Source organism: Rhinolophus sinicus, linkage group LG03, assembly GCF_036562045.2.
Source record: "Rhinolophus sinicus isolate RSC01 linkage group LG03, ASM3656204v1, whole genome shotgun sequence".
Taxonomy (NCBI): Eukaryota; Metazoa; Chordata; class Mammalia; order Chiroptera; family Rhinolophidae; genus Rhinolophus; species Rhinolophus sinicus.
Window position 1 is genome coordinate 12190577 of NC_133753.1, and position 16886 is coordinate 12207462.

Genomic DNA, 16886 nt, shown 5'->3' on the forward strand with positions numbered 1-16886 from the left:
TTCTCTGAAGAATCCTGACTAACACAGAGCTATCAGGTCAATGTAAAGAAAAATCGTTCTAACCACACGGGCTCCCCACCAATAGGGTGGGCTATCTCAGGAAGTATTTGCGCCACGGCTAGACAAATATCTGTTGGGGATGCTGGAGAGAGGGTTCCTGCACGAGGCAGGTGGAGAGACTGAATTCCCTTCCAACTCTCAGACCAAGCATGATCTCCAACGGCAATAGGCAGCTCACCTGGCACAGGGAGATGTTTTTGTAAGGCTTTGCCTCAGCCTGTAAATGAGCCTTAGCTTCTCGCTTATCACCATGCACAAGCAGGATCGGTTTCTTCCTGAAAAGAGACCAGAAGTGTTTAAAATATGTTGTTCATAAAGCCGGACTCTTGCCCAATGAAGGAACGCTAGCTTCCTTGTCACCCGACACGTGCTCCTGGCCTCTGTCGTGACTGAGCACAGGCTCACACACAGCAGGGATCAGTTAATCTACCCTAACCAGTTACCTTTATAATGCAGCCACGTGGCCCGATCTTAAAGCTCTGCTGGGACCCTGTGGGGCTGTGACTCAAGAAAGCCCTTGAGTAATGAATTACATTCATTGGTCCCAAAGGGCATATAGCTAACTCTGTGTTAATATGTTTAAACTCAGACAGATTAGAAGATATATAATTACTGTTGTATAGCATGATGCTCATTTCTTTTCCTTGTTTTGGAACAAGCAGTGAATTACCTTGTTAGGCCTGTATTCACCGAGCTCCTACTGTGTGCTCAGTACTGCACTAGACTCCCCAAGATACCGGAGTCAACAGGCCCAGGACTACGGCACGACGCAGACTCACTAATAGGTAACGTTATATTTTAATGAAACAGAGTCCGAGGTACATGGAAAACGCTGTATTTTCGAATTCCTAAAGACCATGTAAAAATACTCTCCAGGAATAGATCAAAAAGGCTTTCAAGGGAACCATAATCTTCTCCAGTTAATTTAAAGCAAGATAATCCTTAGAAATCAATATATCTTTACAAGTGCTCCCAACAAAACAAAAATTTGGCTTTTCCTCCAAAGAGCAGTCAAGATGAACAACTGTAGCCACTTCCACATTTATCAGTCACAGTGCAGGATGATTCTCTACCATACATGAAGGGACAACTACGAAGAAACATTATCGAAAATACACTTCCGGTACGAATGCCTGGCTACCTAATGAACTTCATTCTAATATACTAGGTTAAATAAAACGAAGAACACGCCTTCCCAACTTTTTCCTATTTGGAAAATTTTTATATTTTACAACTATAAAAACGGTACAGAATCATGTAAGAGACACTCACATATCTATCACCTGCATAGTGTTACCAGATCATCAGGACTTAAAAAAAAAAAAAAGATTAAACATTACAGCCAGAAGTCTGAATTCCTTCAAATTTATTGGATCTATAAACTATCACAAAAAGGCAGTGTGTGATGGTTAATTTTATGTGTCACCTTGATTTGGGCCAAGGGGTGTTCCGATAAAACATTATTTCTGGGTCTGTCTGTCTGTCTGTCTGGGGGTTTCCAGATGAGATTAGCATTTGAATTGGTGGGCTTAATAAAGCAGTCGGCCCTCCCCATTGCGGGTGGGCATCCAATTGTTGAGGGCCTGGGTAGAACAAAAAGTGGGGAATTTGTTTTGTTCCTGCTGCAGCCAATTACTCACAACAAATCTCCCTCTACCTGTGTCCCGTAGGTTGTTTCTCAAGAGAATCTATTACAGGCAGCATCTGAATGACCACGTCAGAAGGTACACACCGTCACGATCTGAATTTTTCTTTATCTAAGTTCTGGACGTTACCTTAACTTGACATATAGGTCATTCCTCCTCCTGACAATGTTCCTGGTGGCATTCCCAAGGTGCCATCAGCAATGAGTGGGTGATGGGACAGGCAGGACTCTTCTGTCCCTCGACTATAGTTACTCAAAGAGTCCTAGTTTGTACTAGGACTACTGTACTAGTTTGCTGGGGCGGCCATAACCAAGTACCACAAACTGGGCGGCTGAAACAACAGAAATCTTTTGTCTCACAGTTCTGGGAGCAAGAAGTCTGAGACCAAGGTGTCGGCAGGGCTGGCTCCTTCTGAGGGCTGGGAGGGAAGGATGTATTCCAGGCCTTTCTCCTCACTTCTGGGAACCTCGGGAGTTCCCAGACTGGGAGATGGTGTTCTCCCTGTGTCTTCACTCTGTGTCTGTGTCCGTGTCCAAATCTCCCCTTCTTATAAGGGCACCTGTCATGTTAGATTAAAACCCACCCTAATTACCTCATTTTAACTTGATTATGTCTTTCAAAAACTTTCTCCAAATAAGGTTCCATTCAGTGGTACTGGGGGTTGAGACTCCAACAGAGCTTTTTTGGGGTACGACAATTCAACCCATAACAGATAGTAAAGGAATTGTACCCTATACTTTGGCCACACTTGAAAGGCGTGCCAATTTGATTCCAAGATCTTTGAAAAGCAAAGGGACAAAAAGTAACAGTGCCAATGCAGCTCCCAGGGCCGCTTCTGGCGAGGGGCCTGCGGCAGAGACTGCTCGTTGCCTCCCAGCATGCAGTCTCCCTTCTTTCCTAACACACCCCAGATCTTGTTCAGCACAAGGTGTGCTCAGCTAAGACTCCATTTGCAGCCTCTTTCAGAGCTGGTTATAACCGTGACTGAGTTCCACCCAATGAAAGATGAGCAGGTGCTGTGTGGGACTTCCAGGAAGGCTGCTCCGAGGGGGGCACCCCTTTTGCCCTTCTCCCCCTTTCTCCTTCGTGCTACCTGGAACACAGACCAGTGATCTGGAGCTTCAGGTGCCATCCTGGACCATGAGGTGACTCTGAAGACTGAAGTGACACGCACACCGGGATGGTGGGAAAGAAAGACAGAGGGGTGGCTAAGTCCCCGAGACCATGGCAGCCCCCAATCCAGACCATGAATGTCTATCACCTGGTCTTCTTGGGCTGGAGAAATTTTTTCCTTTCTTTGTTTAAGCCACTATTATTTTGGGTTTTCTGTCACATGCGGCTATAACTCATCCTACGTGTGACATGTCAAATACAAGTCCTTTGTGCCAAAGCCGCTTGGGAAACTTCACAGCATTTGATCTACCGTTAACGATGAAGGTTCCCACAGAGTGCTCCCTAAATGCACCAAGGACTTTTGAGGACCCCGACAATCATCTTCCCTGTAGGTGCATTCCTCTTCCTCGTTATGGATTCTGCCATGTACATGTGTCAGAAACCGTGTCATGCTATCTTCATTTGGTCTGCATTGCCTAACCTCAGGCTGAGTAACTGCAGGAAACAGACTGAAAATCCATCACCTCCATAACCTGGATGAGGGAAGGTCCTATGACCCCCTTCATTAACTCCTAAACTATAAGAAGAACCATTTGAGAAAGATTCTCAGAACAGCACTGCGCGCTAAGTGAAGCGTTCCAGGCTGGCCACATGTGGCATGCTTACAGTTCTGCAAAGCAGGTGGTAGAGGTCTTTTCCTTCACATTAACCCTGGACATAAAGTTCTCTTATTTGGGTTAGAATTTGTCCTTATCTACTTCTGGACACAACAATGGAGGAAAATGCTAAAATCTATCTAAGGAATGCATCTGATCAGTTAGAATAGATAAAAAAATGCTGTTTTCCCAATAGACCTTAACGTTTGTACGATTTCGATGGTTTCAAAAGACATACTCATAAAAATGGTCAGCAGGTGTCTGAGAAGCACAAATCTTTGGTTTAAAGCCCCGTTACAGTTACGATGCCACCTATCATCCTGTGGAACTCACCTGAACTCGGGTGGATACTGTTTTATGAGCCAGTCCACGTCAAAGCAGTAGTTAAACTAGATGGAGGGGAGAGAAAAGGAACTAAGTCACGGGTAATTTAGCCAAGCAGTCAATAAGGAGAACTGTCTGACTATTAAATTGAAAGAAACTCTAAAATAACGATGAACTACATGTCTAATTTATAAACCTGGAGAGTGATGCTGCAATACTCATCAACAAACCTAAAATACATCTTGAAGGGAATACATGGTTCAAGGAATTGGAATCAGTGCAGTGCATGAGAAAACAGGTGCTAAGGAAATGTTCTCTGCGTCCTTTGGCAGCATTTGTTTTTGTTATTTCTGAGGGCTCTCTAATTAATTTAAATAAAAGGAATTATAAATGTATCCTTTCTCCAGGTGATTATAAAAAGGACACTGAGAAAAGAACATTTCCTTTCAGCCTAACTTATGAGCTAGCTTTGCAAAAAGGCACCTTGACCGGACATTCACTAGGCGTAGAACAATTACATCTTGGCTCCCAATTCTACACTGGGCTCACCTATGGGGGATCCTCCCCACACCTGGGTAACCCCGACCCTCCTCCTGGACACAGTGACTCCATGTAGGTAAGAGAACTCACACAGCCACACCACCTTCCATCTGGAGACCAGGGTTCCCGAGGCCAGGTGGAACATGAAAGGTACAGAAAGGCTTGCGTGCTTTCTTTAGGGACATGGCCTTTTTATTGACTATTTACTGAGAGCCTGGAGCCTTAATGTGATTTATCAACACAAAGGCACCAGCTCCGTCAGGCAGGAGCAAACATTCAGAAGTAGCCACAACTGTTACTCACTTCTTTTTGGTTGGCACTAGAAATGTCTTACTTTTCTAAATCAAATCAAACTTGACTTGATTACACCACCGGGGGGGGGGGGGGGTAGGGGTTGCAGCAGAGTCCCATAAGATGATCAGTGTCCCAAATAGAAGTCCTTCAGGCTGTAATTTCCGAAGAGATTTCTTAGCCAGTCCTTGCAGCCTAATCCAGAGCCAGGAGATCCACTGATAGAGGCATCCACGTTCCATGCTGATGGCTGTGGAGCCCACAGCGGCGGCTGTGCTATGTGCTGTCTTGGGGACCCCGCACAGGACTGAGACACAGGTCCCCAGCACTCACCTTTTCTTACGCTGTTGTTTAATTATTTGTCCCCTTTCATCCAAGAAAAAAACCAACAATAAAAAAACCACAAGTGTAAACTCACCTGTGCTGAAGATACAAGCGTCCCAAATAGAGGAGATAAAATATCTGAGAAGACAAAACATTTAAATCTAATTCGTATTTTGACAAAAATTCTCTAGTAATAACAATCACAACTGACTTATTAAATAGTCCCTGATGATCAAAGTTTGGCTTAGCAAACAGTGAACTGAGAAGTTACAAAGCTAGACTTTAATGTTCCATAAATTTTACGAGAAAATTTCTCTGTGCTGTTTAATGGTACTTATTATGTATTCTTTAACAAAATATAATGTAAAACTAAAATCTACAACTTCAATACTGGATGACTCCTCCATTTTAGACATTGCCAGAAAAAGACAATGATACATGTTCTTCTTTCCGGATCTCTTATTGTCTATCTCCTTCAAGTACTCATTTAAGTCCCTCTCCAGGAAACCTCCCCGAGCCCGGACACGATGGCTCCCTTGGACCCTGAGAGCACTTGCTTCCTGAGGAGAGGGCAGAGGCTCCACAGCTCTAAGCTCCCACTTTTAGCACCCCACGTCATCTGTAAGGAGGCCCAACCTCACGCGCATTCAAGCTTGACTTCGGGTAGGTCAGAAAGCTCACTTCTCATAACCTACCCCGTGAGAGGAAGCACACGCTCATTCTCACCGTCCTGGGTTCTCACAGCTGCACTTGTGCAGGACCTACGAGGTGCCAGGCACCGTTCCGGGCACTTTCCATGTATCATCTCCTACTCCCCATAGCCATCCTCTGATGGGATCTGTCGTTCATTCCCATTTTGTTGACAACGAGTCTCTCCTTAGGAGGCCTCCCATGGCCACACAGCTAGGAAGGGGGCGATTGGATCTGAACCCAAGCTGTGTGACTCCCGCACTTCTGCTCTTAACACCAGTGTCTCTGAGGATTCAGAATGGACTCATTCATTCATTTGACCTATCTTCCAGACATAAGCCAGACGCCTGGTACAAAGTTAAAGGAACAAAGAAATCCTCTTAAAGAAACTCTATCTTTAAGGAGAGTTGCACCATTGTGAGATAAAATGCAATACATTCCTTGATGGTGTCTTCTACTTTGCCTCCACTGGCCACTCTTTCTACCTCTCTAAATTTTACCTACCTTTTTTGGCCTATTTGAAGTCCCTCTTCCTCCATGAGATCTTCTAAACAATCTACAGTTTTGTAGATACCACGTGCACCACTCCGTATGTTGGAGCAGTGTATCAGTTAAGAGCATAGATTCTGATGCCGAATGTCAGGATTCAAATCCCAGCTCTATCATTTACCAGCTGTGACCTTGGGTAGGTTATGCAACTTCTCTGGACTGCAGATGTGTCACCTATCCAAGGAGGGCAATTGTAACATCTACTTATAAGGCTGTTGTGCGGATTAAAATAAGGAATCTATACGAAAGCTCCTATCCTAATGTTACCTCCCCTTCCTCAATATCTTGGTGCTAATAGTCGGTCTTTATCATTTTATTATACAGAGTAAAAGCTAATGATTTCCTGTCAATCGCCAATAAAACAAAACAAAAACATTGAGATCTAATATTTCTTCAGAGAACCTAGACAAGAGATTCTCAAAATGAAAAACAAAAACCAAAAACCATACTCCCTTACAGTATGGAATTAAATACACCAACATTTATACACCACAGAGAAGATATGTAATATGCAATTATACATTTGATATGTAATTAAAACACTATCGATAGTGAACATACTCTATTCTTGTGTGGGCTTGAAAAAAAGGTAATCTGAAATAAGGGTAATGTTTCTTTTGCGTATATGCCACGTGAGTATATTATGCTGATCACTTCATGTATTTTTCTCCCTTTTGATTGAATCCCCAGTTAAAAGATGAGTAAACTGAAATTGGAAGAATGTTCGGTCCTGTGTTAATTACCCCACACAGCAAGTGAATGGTGACGCCAGAATTCAAATCCTGTGCTTGGATTCTAGAGCACCTGCTGTTCTCCCTTAAAGGAAAACTTTCTCATCACCTGATACTTCTGACACCAATTGTACAGGGTTTTGCACACAGACCGATTCTCTAATTCTCTGCAGACAGCAGCTGGGTGTCCTGCAATTTCATTCAATTCTGACACCATCCACCTGGAGTTGGCATCAGATCCCACAGGTGAAGGGCTCAATCCCACAAAAATGCTCCCACCTCAGACACCAATCACGAGTCCAAATCCAGACCTCCTCTACTATGAAGCTGTAACTTGGGGGTTCCCCCGATCTCCTCCTTGGGTTCGATAACTTGCTAGAAAGCCTCACAGAATGCAGGAAAGCACTTATTTACTACATTACTAGTTATTATATAAAGTACACATATTATATTGCTATAAAAGGATACAACTCAGGGAGAGCCGATGGAAGAGATGCGTGGGCAAGGTATGGGGGCAGGGGTATGGACCTTCCATGCCCTCTCCAGGTGCAGCATCTCTGCGTGTTCACCAACCTGGAATCTCTCTGATCCCCTTGAGATAGGGATTTTTTTTTTTTTTTTTAAAGGTTTCATTACAAGGGCATGCTCAATTAAAACATTGGCCATTAGTGATTAACTCAACCTCTAGCCCCTTTCCCCTCCCTGAAGGTGAGGGGTGAGGCTTAAAGTTCCAACTTTAATCAGTCATTGGTTCCCCTGGCAACCAATCCCTCATTCTTAGGGGCTTTCCAAAAGTCACCTCATTAACATAAACCCATGTGTGGTTGAAAGGGGCTTGTTATGAATAACAAAATATACTTCTTTGACTATTAGTACTGTAGAGTCATTTCAAGAACCTGGGACAAAAACCAAATATAACCAGGGATGAAAGGCAAATATATACAACATCACACAGACACCCCTGGGAAATAACCCAAACCACCAAAGACCACCTTTTGGTTCAGAACTGAAACATCTATTTGCATGCTGGCATTCTTTTTTTTGCTCTTCACCAGGAACCAAAACCAGGCTTCCAAATAGTGGTTCTCAAATTTATTTGGACATTAGAATCCCCTAAAAGGATTGTTGGGGGGTCTCTGTTCCCAGAGTTTGATTCACTGAATCTGGGTGGTGACCAAGAATGTGCATTTTTAACAAGTTTTAGGTGATGCTCTGATCAAGTATTTGCTACCATTAATAAATTGTTATGGATCAAATTTAATCTTTAACTTAAAAGTTAAACAATTCTAAACATTGCACTAAGTGTGCAACTGGTTGGTTGGTCTGTGGGGCTGAGAAAAATACCCTCTGATTTCCTGACCTAAGCAAAGTTTGCTGTCCAACTCATGCATTTGGCTCCTCAAAGCGGTATTTTTCTTTTTCCTGGGGAGTTAAGACCATGAAGAAGGGCTCTTGGAGATCATTCCGGGCTACCTGGTTTCTCCAAGGAACGCCAGCATCACTTACCCTTGATGTGGAGGGCTCCAGAGTTATACTTCGGCTTAATTCCCGAGACTCTAGTGAGGTAAAATTGGAAGGGGTGCCCTTTATCCAACATGTCCCAAATGTCCTGGCCCTCCCCTGATGTTTCATACTCTTCTTCCTCCTCTTTGAGCCCCTGGCGGACGTGATTTCCAGCTCTTGGGGTAGCACTGTCTTTGGGAGGGGAGCGGTCTTTCTCCTCTTTGATCACCACTTCCTTAGCCGGTTTCTGCTGCATTTCTGGTGGCAGTTCATCATCGCTGCTGGAGAGACACCAACCTAGGTCTTCCTGGGAACCACTCTTCTGCCTTTTGGGAGGTGAAACTTCTGGAACTGCATCTGTGTTGCTGAATTTCAAGGGAGACCTTTTCCTCCGGTGGGCGGCTTTCCGAGCCTCGGAACAGGTGTACCTTGGCTCATATGCTGCTTCCTGCCCAGCATGGGGGAGAAGAGAGGTAGACGGCTTGTCCACTTTGGGCTTTTCCTCCTCACTTTCATCACTACTGGATATCGTCCACCTCCCATAATCACCCTCCTGAGACATTATACTTCCTCTGGAAACAAAAGATAGAAATATCATTATTTTCCATTCTTCTAGTTGCCACTGGCAAACTCTATTGCTCTCCAATTCCCGTCATATGAGCGTCTGCAACACATACAGTGCACCTGATACCTACCAGATGTTAAACCACATGACCAACATCAGTGACTTTATAGGTGTTAGGAAGCGTGTTATCAGCACCTGCTACAGGAATTTGGCAAATACAGTGATAGCAAAAACCCTGGTCACCTTCTCTTCCTCTCCCTTAGTCTTTCCATCTAGACCTTATTCTTAGATGCCCCAGGAAAGGGGGTTGAGGCAAAGTCTAAAACAATACAAAATGTTTATTCTTGACCCTGAAGCTTCCAATAGGTGCTTGGGATTAAGGCCAATTTAAAGAATTTCAAGAGTCATTCTGATTATGCTCAAATTTTAATTGACAGTCTGTCCCTCACCAAGGCATGGGAGCCCGAAGGACTTCAGTAACTATTTCTTACTTCCCCGAAGACAAGCTCCTTATCACAAAGCTTAACAAAGTCCCTGACAGTGTCAAATGACCAATTCTGTACATACATTTTAGCAGTACTTCCCTGAGGACCCAACTAACTTAATTATCTTACTGGCCTGCTCCTAAACCTCACTACTAAAACCTGCAGAGAACTTGTACTGAAGCAAATCACTATTTTATTTTCTAAACCACACAGTTTAATTTCCACTTGCTTGATCTCAGAAGAGGAAAACAGATGCCAAGGAGGATGAAAATCTGAAGAAATTCTCCCACCAATGCCAACTTGGAATGTTAGAGCTTTTATCAAGGAGTTAAAAGAAAATCTGCGGATGCAAATGGGTACTCCTTAAAGCTGCCAGCTCTTCCTCTCCCGCATTACACCACCTCCAGCTGGCGGGGGCAATACTTTCCCACTCCCAGCTGCTGATAGAGCTTGCAGACCATCAGTAGGACATGGGAGCCAGTTCCTCAACTGAGACCCTGTGTGGCCAGTAGTGGGCAAATGTAAGTCCCAATTTCAAATCCAGTCATTACCAGGTGGTAAATGTACACTTGGGCAGGTTACATGACTGCTGAACCTCAGTTTCCTCCTCTGTAAAAGGGGTATCATTCCTACCTCCCAGAGTTCATTCATTCAACAATTACTTATTCAGCAGCTACTATGTGCCAAGCACTGGGAATAAATAGTTAACAATATAGAAACAGTTTCTGCCCTAGAAGAGCTTATATTTTAGGGGGGGGGGGACACAAAAATAAACGACACCAGCAAAAGCCAAGATATCTTTACAGACATTCCTTACATTTTTCAGGTATGAGACAGAATAATACCTAGGGGCGCCTCCTGCAGGGACTCGGGGAGCTGAGGAAGGCGGTGGGGATGGAGTGAAGAGAGTAGATTCGGGGTACGTTGAGGAAGGACAGCTGCTAACTTTCCTGTGCGCTTCCCTCGGGCCAGGCACAATTCGAAGCGCTTCCCGGGGTATAAACTCACTTTACTCTCACAAGTCTACCCTAAGTACCACGACGGTTCCCATTTGTGGGGAAACAACACGGACGGGTGAAGTGCCTGGCAAAGGGTAAACGCTCAACGTGCGCTCGCTATCACTCCTTAGAGCCGAGAGCACCCACCTACCACGTGGAGAAGCCAGAATAAGACCCAGAGCAGGGGGACCCCTCACGCCCACAGGCCCGGCAGGACGCGGATGTCTGCAGCGCCCGCTGCTCGCGCCTAACACATAGCCGAGGCCCAAGAGGGAACCCTACCTAGTGTCGTTACAAGATGCTCCCCTTCCCTCCGGATCCGCCTCCAGCCCCACCCAGTAACTCACGACTTCGCGGGACGCGGCGCACGGCGACCGAGCCGAAAGATGCAGGGTCGCGAGCCGGCTTCCACAGCCACAGGACGCACACCTGAGGATCCGAGAGCCGGGGGCCGCCGCGCCTGCGCGCAGTTCAAAGTCTCCCGGCCGCGGCGCGCTCGTCTCGGCCCTGCCTCTTCCCCTTCCGGGACGCTCGCCGCTGGGTCCTAAAGGTCACCACATAAGAGGGGCTGCCGGGGGTGCTCCCAGGAGGGGCTCACCTCCTGACCACTTCCACAAAGAGGGAAAGAGGAAAAAGAAGTGTTACCTCCTTTCTCCCTTAGTAAATTAGCAAAAGTCATCCCATTTAACAGGGATCTTCATAGTCAGCTTCAGGCTCCTGGGGCTCGATGCTGGGGGGGTTTGTTGTAAAGGCAGAGACAGGATCAACTGAGTTTAGAGGCAGCTGAGGGCTGAGAGACGTCCTCTGTCCCGAGAGAAGCGGGCTCGCCTGGGGCGCACACTGTAAAACCTGCTGTGAAATAAAAGGTTAAATGAGCTCCCATCGGATTCGACCTGCAATGCCTGTTTGAAACAGGTGTGTTTTAATCTTACTGACAGAAGGGTCTGAGATAAACTCCTTTGTAATCTCCCACTCCAGATTCCTTGCCTTTAATAAGGATGTTTGCTATGGAATTTAGGCTCAGTGCTATTTATACTATTTGTTCTCGGAGTTTCTTTCATACCAGGCTCCTCTCCCAGAGGATTGAATGAAATAACTTGCCATAAACGTTCTAAGGGCTCAGTTGGTTTGCTTTGTGCCAGGCATCGTGCTAGGTGTTGGGGTTACCTGGGGGGACAAAACAGACCCCGGAGGGTTGGACCCCCATGACTTGCTGATGATCTGTACGTGAATCCTGCACTTGGCTCGTTTTGTTTGGTTCCTTTTATGCTTTGTTCACGCTCTCTTTGTGTCTCCTATAATATCACAGTGCCGTAGATCAAAAGTATCAAAAGTAATTTATTGCGAGGTGTGGGCAGAGAAAATGAATCACGCAGGAGACATTGCAGCAGCACCTAAGTGAGCTGGATCCCCAGGCGCGCGCAAGCAGTTAAGGGGTCTAGACGGGGCGGAGCCCAGCGCTGGGGGCGGACCTGGGAGCCTCCTCGCCATAGGCTGTTCCAAGGAAACGTTGTTAAACAAAGCCTCTGGCCAATAGGACTGCGGGATCAACGCCAGTGGCTCTCAGGTCGGCCAATGGGAGAAGACGTTGGAGGTGCCCGGGCAAGTTCAGCTTCCTGAGGCGCGGTGAGCGGGGTTCGTGGTCCGCTGCACTTCAGGTTTTGACCACTGAGATCTCGGGTTCCGTTGTATTGATTTGGTTGTGGCGGTCGCGATGTTTTTCGCCCAGGCTGGGGCCCGGACGCGGACGTGGGAAGCCAGCCCCTCAGAACACAAGAAATGGGTGGAAGTAGGTGTCTGGGGGACTGAGTCTCGGATTTTAACTTAACTCGGGGTTCTTACTTTGGTCTCCGCGCCTGGGTCTTGCTCAGCGTCGTTGCACAGACAAGGGTTGGACTGCGCTTCTAAAGTGTCATGGTTAATGACTGAGCCTAGGGCTGCAAGGCTTCTGGCTCCCTGTCCAGTGTTCTGGCCACTTCTTAGTTTCTCATCTTCTCCACTCTCCAGCCCCCTTTGCTTAAACTTCCTAATTCTGCGACCGAATTTTGGGTGGAATTTAACCCAGTGGTTTGAAGGAATTAATTTGGGTCAGTTTAGTGATTAACTCGTTGGAGCTTTTGAGGGATAAATTTTTGCCCATCAATAATATCTCTTGAAAATTAAAAATAGGATAAAGTCTATTTTTGATCCTTTCTGTTGGTCTGAGTTTTAGATTTTTGAGAGTCAAATCTAATATAAACTATTAATAAAAATAATAGAACAAACGGTTTCTGTGTTAACTAAAGATATCTTAATGTTCCTCAGGTGTTCAAAGCATGTGATGAAGATAACAAAGGCTATCTAAGCAGAGAGGACTTTAAAGTCGCTGTTGTAATGCTGTTTGGGTACAAGCCCTCCAAGGTAGAGCTTTCTTTATATATTGGGGGATGGGGCAGACGATACAGTGATCCTAAATGATGAATGGATCCTATGTATTTATAAAGTAAATCACTGCCTTATAAACAATTTCAGAGATGTGCCCAGTGTTGAAGTTTACTCTTTCACCTTATGAACCCAACTCAGGGATGAATTAGAAAGCTGTCTCATTAGAGCCCATGAAGCCTATCTCACCACCAGGCTGCTAATAATTATAATAAATAAGAGATGCTATAGAGGTATCTAGAGGTAAGGCTGGGAGGGAGTGTTGGTGACAGGAAGAATTCACAGAGGAAGTGACATGCAGAGATTTTTTTTATTTAAACGAAGCAAAAAATTTGCTTCGTTTAAGTTACAGAAGTAATACATTTACATACAGAAAAATTCAAATAGTGCAGAAAGGTATAAAGTTGAATGTAAACTCCCCTCCCTCCCTACCAGAGCATAAAAGCATACACTACCACCACCACTACCACATTAAAAAAAACAACAACAGTTGCTTAGTACGGGCATTATCCAGTTTCCTGTTTTTGGTCATTTAGATTTTTATTGGGTAAGTGTGTTTTTTCCAGGACCATCAGCTCCAAGTCAAGTCGGCCTTCAATCTAGTTGTGGAGGGCGCAGCTCACTGGCCCATGTGGGAATTGAACCAGCAACCTTGTTGTTAAGAGCTCATGCTCTAACCAATTGAGCCATCTGGCCGCCCCTCCCCTTATTTTTCATTCCTACAGTCACTGCTGCAATGAGCATCCTTTTATATTATATCCTTGTGGATGTATATCTGTGGAATACCTAAAAGTACAATTCCTAGGTACATTTGAAATTTTGTTGGATATTGTTCTCCAGGAGAGGTTGCACTAATTCACTAATAATGAGAGTTGCACTGAGCTTCAAGGAACCTCCTTTATAGTAGGACAAGTTTCCTGTTATCCCCATCTTTGTGCTGCTTCCCTTGCCTGTTATGTCACATTCTAGAAATGGATCCCTTTTGTTAAGCTGCTCAACTGGAATGAATCAGAGGCAAGATCTTGTCCAGGTTTAAGAACTTCATCTGTAGTCATTGAGCAGAGGGAGCACTCGGCTGTGCCTGGAATGCCCTCCCTCGTGCCCTCATTAGACCGTACAGGTTGGCCATCACTTTGGCCCATTGTTGTTCATGCGTGGTCTCTACCTGTCAGATTGCAAGCTCAGCGCAGCCAGGGACTACGTGATGTCCCACTTCTCCATCCTTCGTTATGCTCAAATGCATCACAGCATCATGGTAAATATGGTCTGTTGACTTAAATAGGTTCCATGAACACCCCAGGTGGGTTCAGAGTGATTCGACTAAACTACTAGGGGATGTTAGTTAACTGTGAGGCTGATTGTGGGGCTCAGGGCTGGCTCCCAGAAATAGCAGCTTTCCTGTTAACATGCAATTATTTCAGCTGAAATTCCAAAGCAGGTCAGCGAAGTGGACTGGGCCTTTGAAGCATCGTATTTAACCTGGGTTCAGCTGGAAAGATATCTGGTCTCCTGCCTTTATCACCCTTGAGTCTCCTTGGTTGTAATTTTAGAATATAAGTGAGGAATTTAATGACAGATATAGGGATGTGGTAACTTATGTGCGCACATTCCATTAAATTTAACAGATTTCTCCTTTTATTTTCATACTTGGTTGAGGGTTTGGATTTTAGTTTTTAATCAACTAAAATGTTTATTGACTGCAAATCACCAAACAGTAAAGTGCTGATACAGCAAATCACCTATACACTTAACAGTCATTTGTACAATGAACTTAAATAAGTAACACTTAATGTGTGAAATTTAACAGATTTTTACTTTTATACTCGGCTGAGGTTTGGGGTTTTAATTTTGAATATTGCTTTTGAGCAAATGAAATATTTACTGAATGCAGGTCATGAAGCAGTAAAGCATGCCTGTAATAAATCACTTATACACTTATGCAATTGTTGGCAATGGAATTTATTAAGTGTTCCTATTTAATAAAAAGAACACTTTGTCGTTGCTAGAGATATAAAGATGAATAAAAATGGACTCTACTTTGAAGCAGTTCACCATTGAGTGTAGAGAGACTTATAAACTCTGTGATAAACACTAAGCTAGAGAAGAACAGAAGGAACAGAAAGTGAGGGGGACAAGGAGGAGGGTCTGAGTCTCACGGTAACTGTCCTCGGGGCCCGGGTGTCATTTGTAGACGAAAGGAGCTAGACTCCTCTGATAGGAAGAGTCAGGGCATGCTTTGCGGTGATGGAAGTTATGCCTTGGTGACTGATTCGAGGTAGTGGCGGTAAGACAGTGTGTGACACCAGGACTGAAGCAACAGTGATGCCACCAAGGAAGAAAGTTCCGAAGGAGCAGGTTCATGGCAACGTCAGTAAGTTGAGATGGGAGCACATTAAGCTATGAGCCCACCAAGTGCATTCACTTGTTAAATTCTGTGCTGGTGTCCAGGTTAGGGTGGTAAAGATCTGCTCCCAGATCGTGCTGCTTCTCTTAGGTACAGGAATCTGAAAATGGGTGGACAGGTGAGGGCTGGAGACAGATGTGGGACTCCTCAGTTTACAGGTGGAAGCTCAAAACGAGGGACTGGATGGCACTGCCCAAGAAGAGTATGCAGAGTGTGAAGGGCAGTAGCCGGAGGGTAGAACATTGGGGAGTACCAACATGTAAGGGCAGGCAGGGACTCCGTGAAGAAGATGCAGTGGGAATCAGCTGGGGGAGGCAAGAGGAGCTGGGAAAGTGCTGGGCACGGAATCGAACGGGGAGAAACTCTGTCAGGGGCTGCTGAGGTTCTAATTCCATAATGTTTGGAATGCCCTTGTAACAGTACAGAAGTGCATATATTTTAATATTTAGTGAAGGCAGTTCCCCAAACGTCATATACAGTCTGTTCTCAAATATGTTTAAAATGCATAGGGGAGAAAAAAGGCAGGCCCAAATGTTAATGGTTTTCATTGAAGGCTGGTTTAAAATTTTTTCTTCATAATTTAAAAATATTTTTTGTGTTTTCTACATCATGTTACTTTTACAATAGAAAAACAAAAAAAAGCCATAGAGTCCATGTCAGTATTTGTCTAAAATGGAAAGGTTACCTTTTAGGTTATGCTGCATATGTGACAACCAAGTTGATTTTACTTGCTTAAACTGTTTTGGTCAATGGAGTAGAGTTTTAGGGGGCATTAGAGTCTGTTACAGGTTTGCATCTGGTATCTTACAGATATTGATGGAAGAGTGAAATGACTATTATAGGTGTCCCGTGATACTGCTTGTCTGCTGGGCTCAACAACGTTGGTTTCTCATAAAATATCCTGCCCCACACCCCAGGAATTAAGAATGAGCACTGTGAAAACAGTTGATGAAATCATATGTCAGACACAGATAATAGTTTAGTGGTTGCCAGAGGGTAAGGGGGGTGGGCGGTGGGAGATGAGGGTAAGGGGGATCAAATATATCGTGATGGAAGGAGAACTGACTCTGGGTGGTGAGCACACAATGGGATTTATAGATGATGTAATACAGAATTGTACACCTGAAATCTATGTAATTTTACTAACAATTGTCACCCCAATAAATTTAATAAAGTAAAATTTAAAAAAAAAAGAAAGAAATCATATGTCCATGTTTTTCTTTCTTCTTTCTAGATAGAAGCTGATTCTGTGATGTCTTCAGTAAATCCCAACACTTCCGGTAATTAATAAAGTTAATACTAATTTTTAGTACCCTTATTTAGACATTCATAAAACTGAAATTAAGAGCCAATGTGTAAGCACATCTTGTTTTGTTCTGTTTCAAAGAAAGAAGTTTTGGTTCTTTTAATTTTGATTAATTCATATATTCATAAGTATAATATATATATATATATTATAGGAAAATTTTAAACCATTGAAAAGCATAAAGAAAAAAGCATTGCTTATAATTTCAACATCCAATGGATGACCTAGGTTTTCTGACTTGAGTAGCTGAACAGACAGAAGTAGCACTTCCTGAAATGGA

General features: G+C 44.3%; 2 protein-coding genes across 7 annotated transcripts in view; one reads left to right on the top strand and one right to left on the bottom strand.

Annotated features, from left to right (window-relative positions):
* The window catches only part of TDP1 (tyrosyl-DNA phosphodiesterase 1), a 74589-nt gene extending 63608 nt beyond the window's left edge, over window positions 1-10981 (bottom strand). For 2 of the 4 annotated variants that reach the window (XM_019744840.2, XM_019744831.2), the window contains exons 1-5: window positions 10823-10981; window positions 8431-8999; window positions 5049-5092; window positions 3809-3864; window positions 239-335 (exon numbers count right to left, since the gene is read on the bottom strand). In XM_019744840.2, the coding sequence (XP_019600399.2) occupies window positions 239-335; window positions 3809-3864; window positions 5049-5092; window positions 8431-8989 (756 nt within the window). In that variant the 5' untranslated portion in view covers window positions 8990-8999; window positions 10823-10981. Of the gene's footprint in view, window positions 1-238; window positions 336-3808; window positions 3865-5048; window positions 5093-8430; window positions 9000-10757 lie in introns of all 4 variants that reach the window. The other 2 variants (XM_074327054.1, XM_074327053.1) reach the window with 2 other exon arrangements.
* A 1126-nt stretch (window positions 10982-12107) lies between these two features.
* Window positions 12108-16886, top strand: part of EFCAB11 (EF-hand calcium binding domain 11) — a 123740-nt gene continuing 118961 nt past the window's right edge. For all 3 annotated transcript variants that reach the window (XM_019744295.2, XM_019744287.2, XM_074327055.1), the window contains exons 1-3: window positions 12108-12264; window positions 12780-12875; window positions 16535-16580. In XM_019744295.2, coding sequence (XP_019599854.2) covers window positions 12190-12264; window positions 12780-12875; window positions 16535-16580 — 217 coding nt within the window. In that variant the 5' untranslated portion in view covers window positions 12108-12189. The remainder of the gene's footprint in view (window positions 12265-12779; window positions 12876-16534; window positions 16581-16886) is intronic.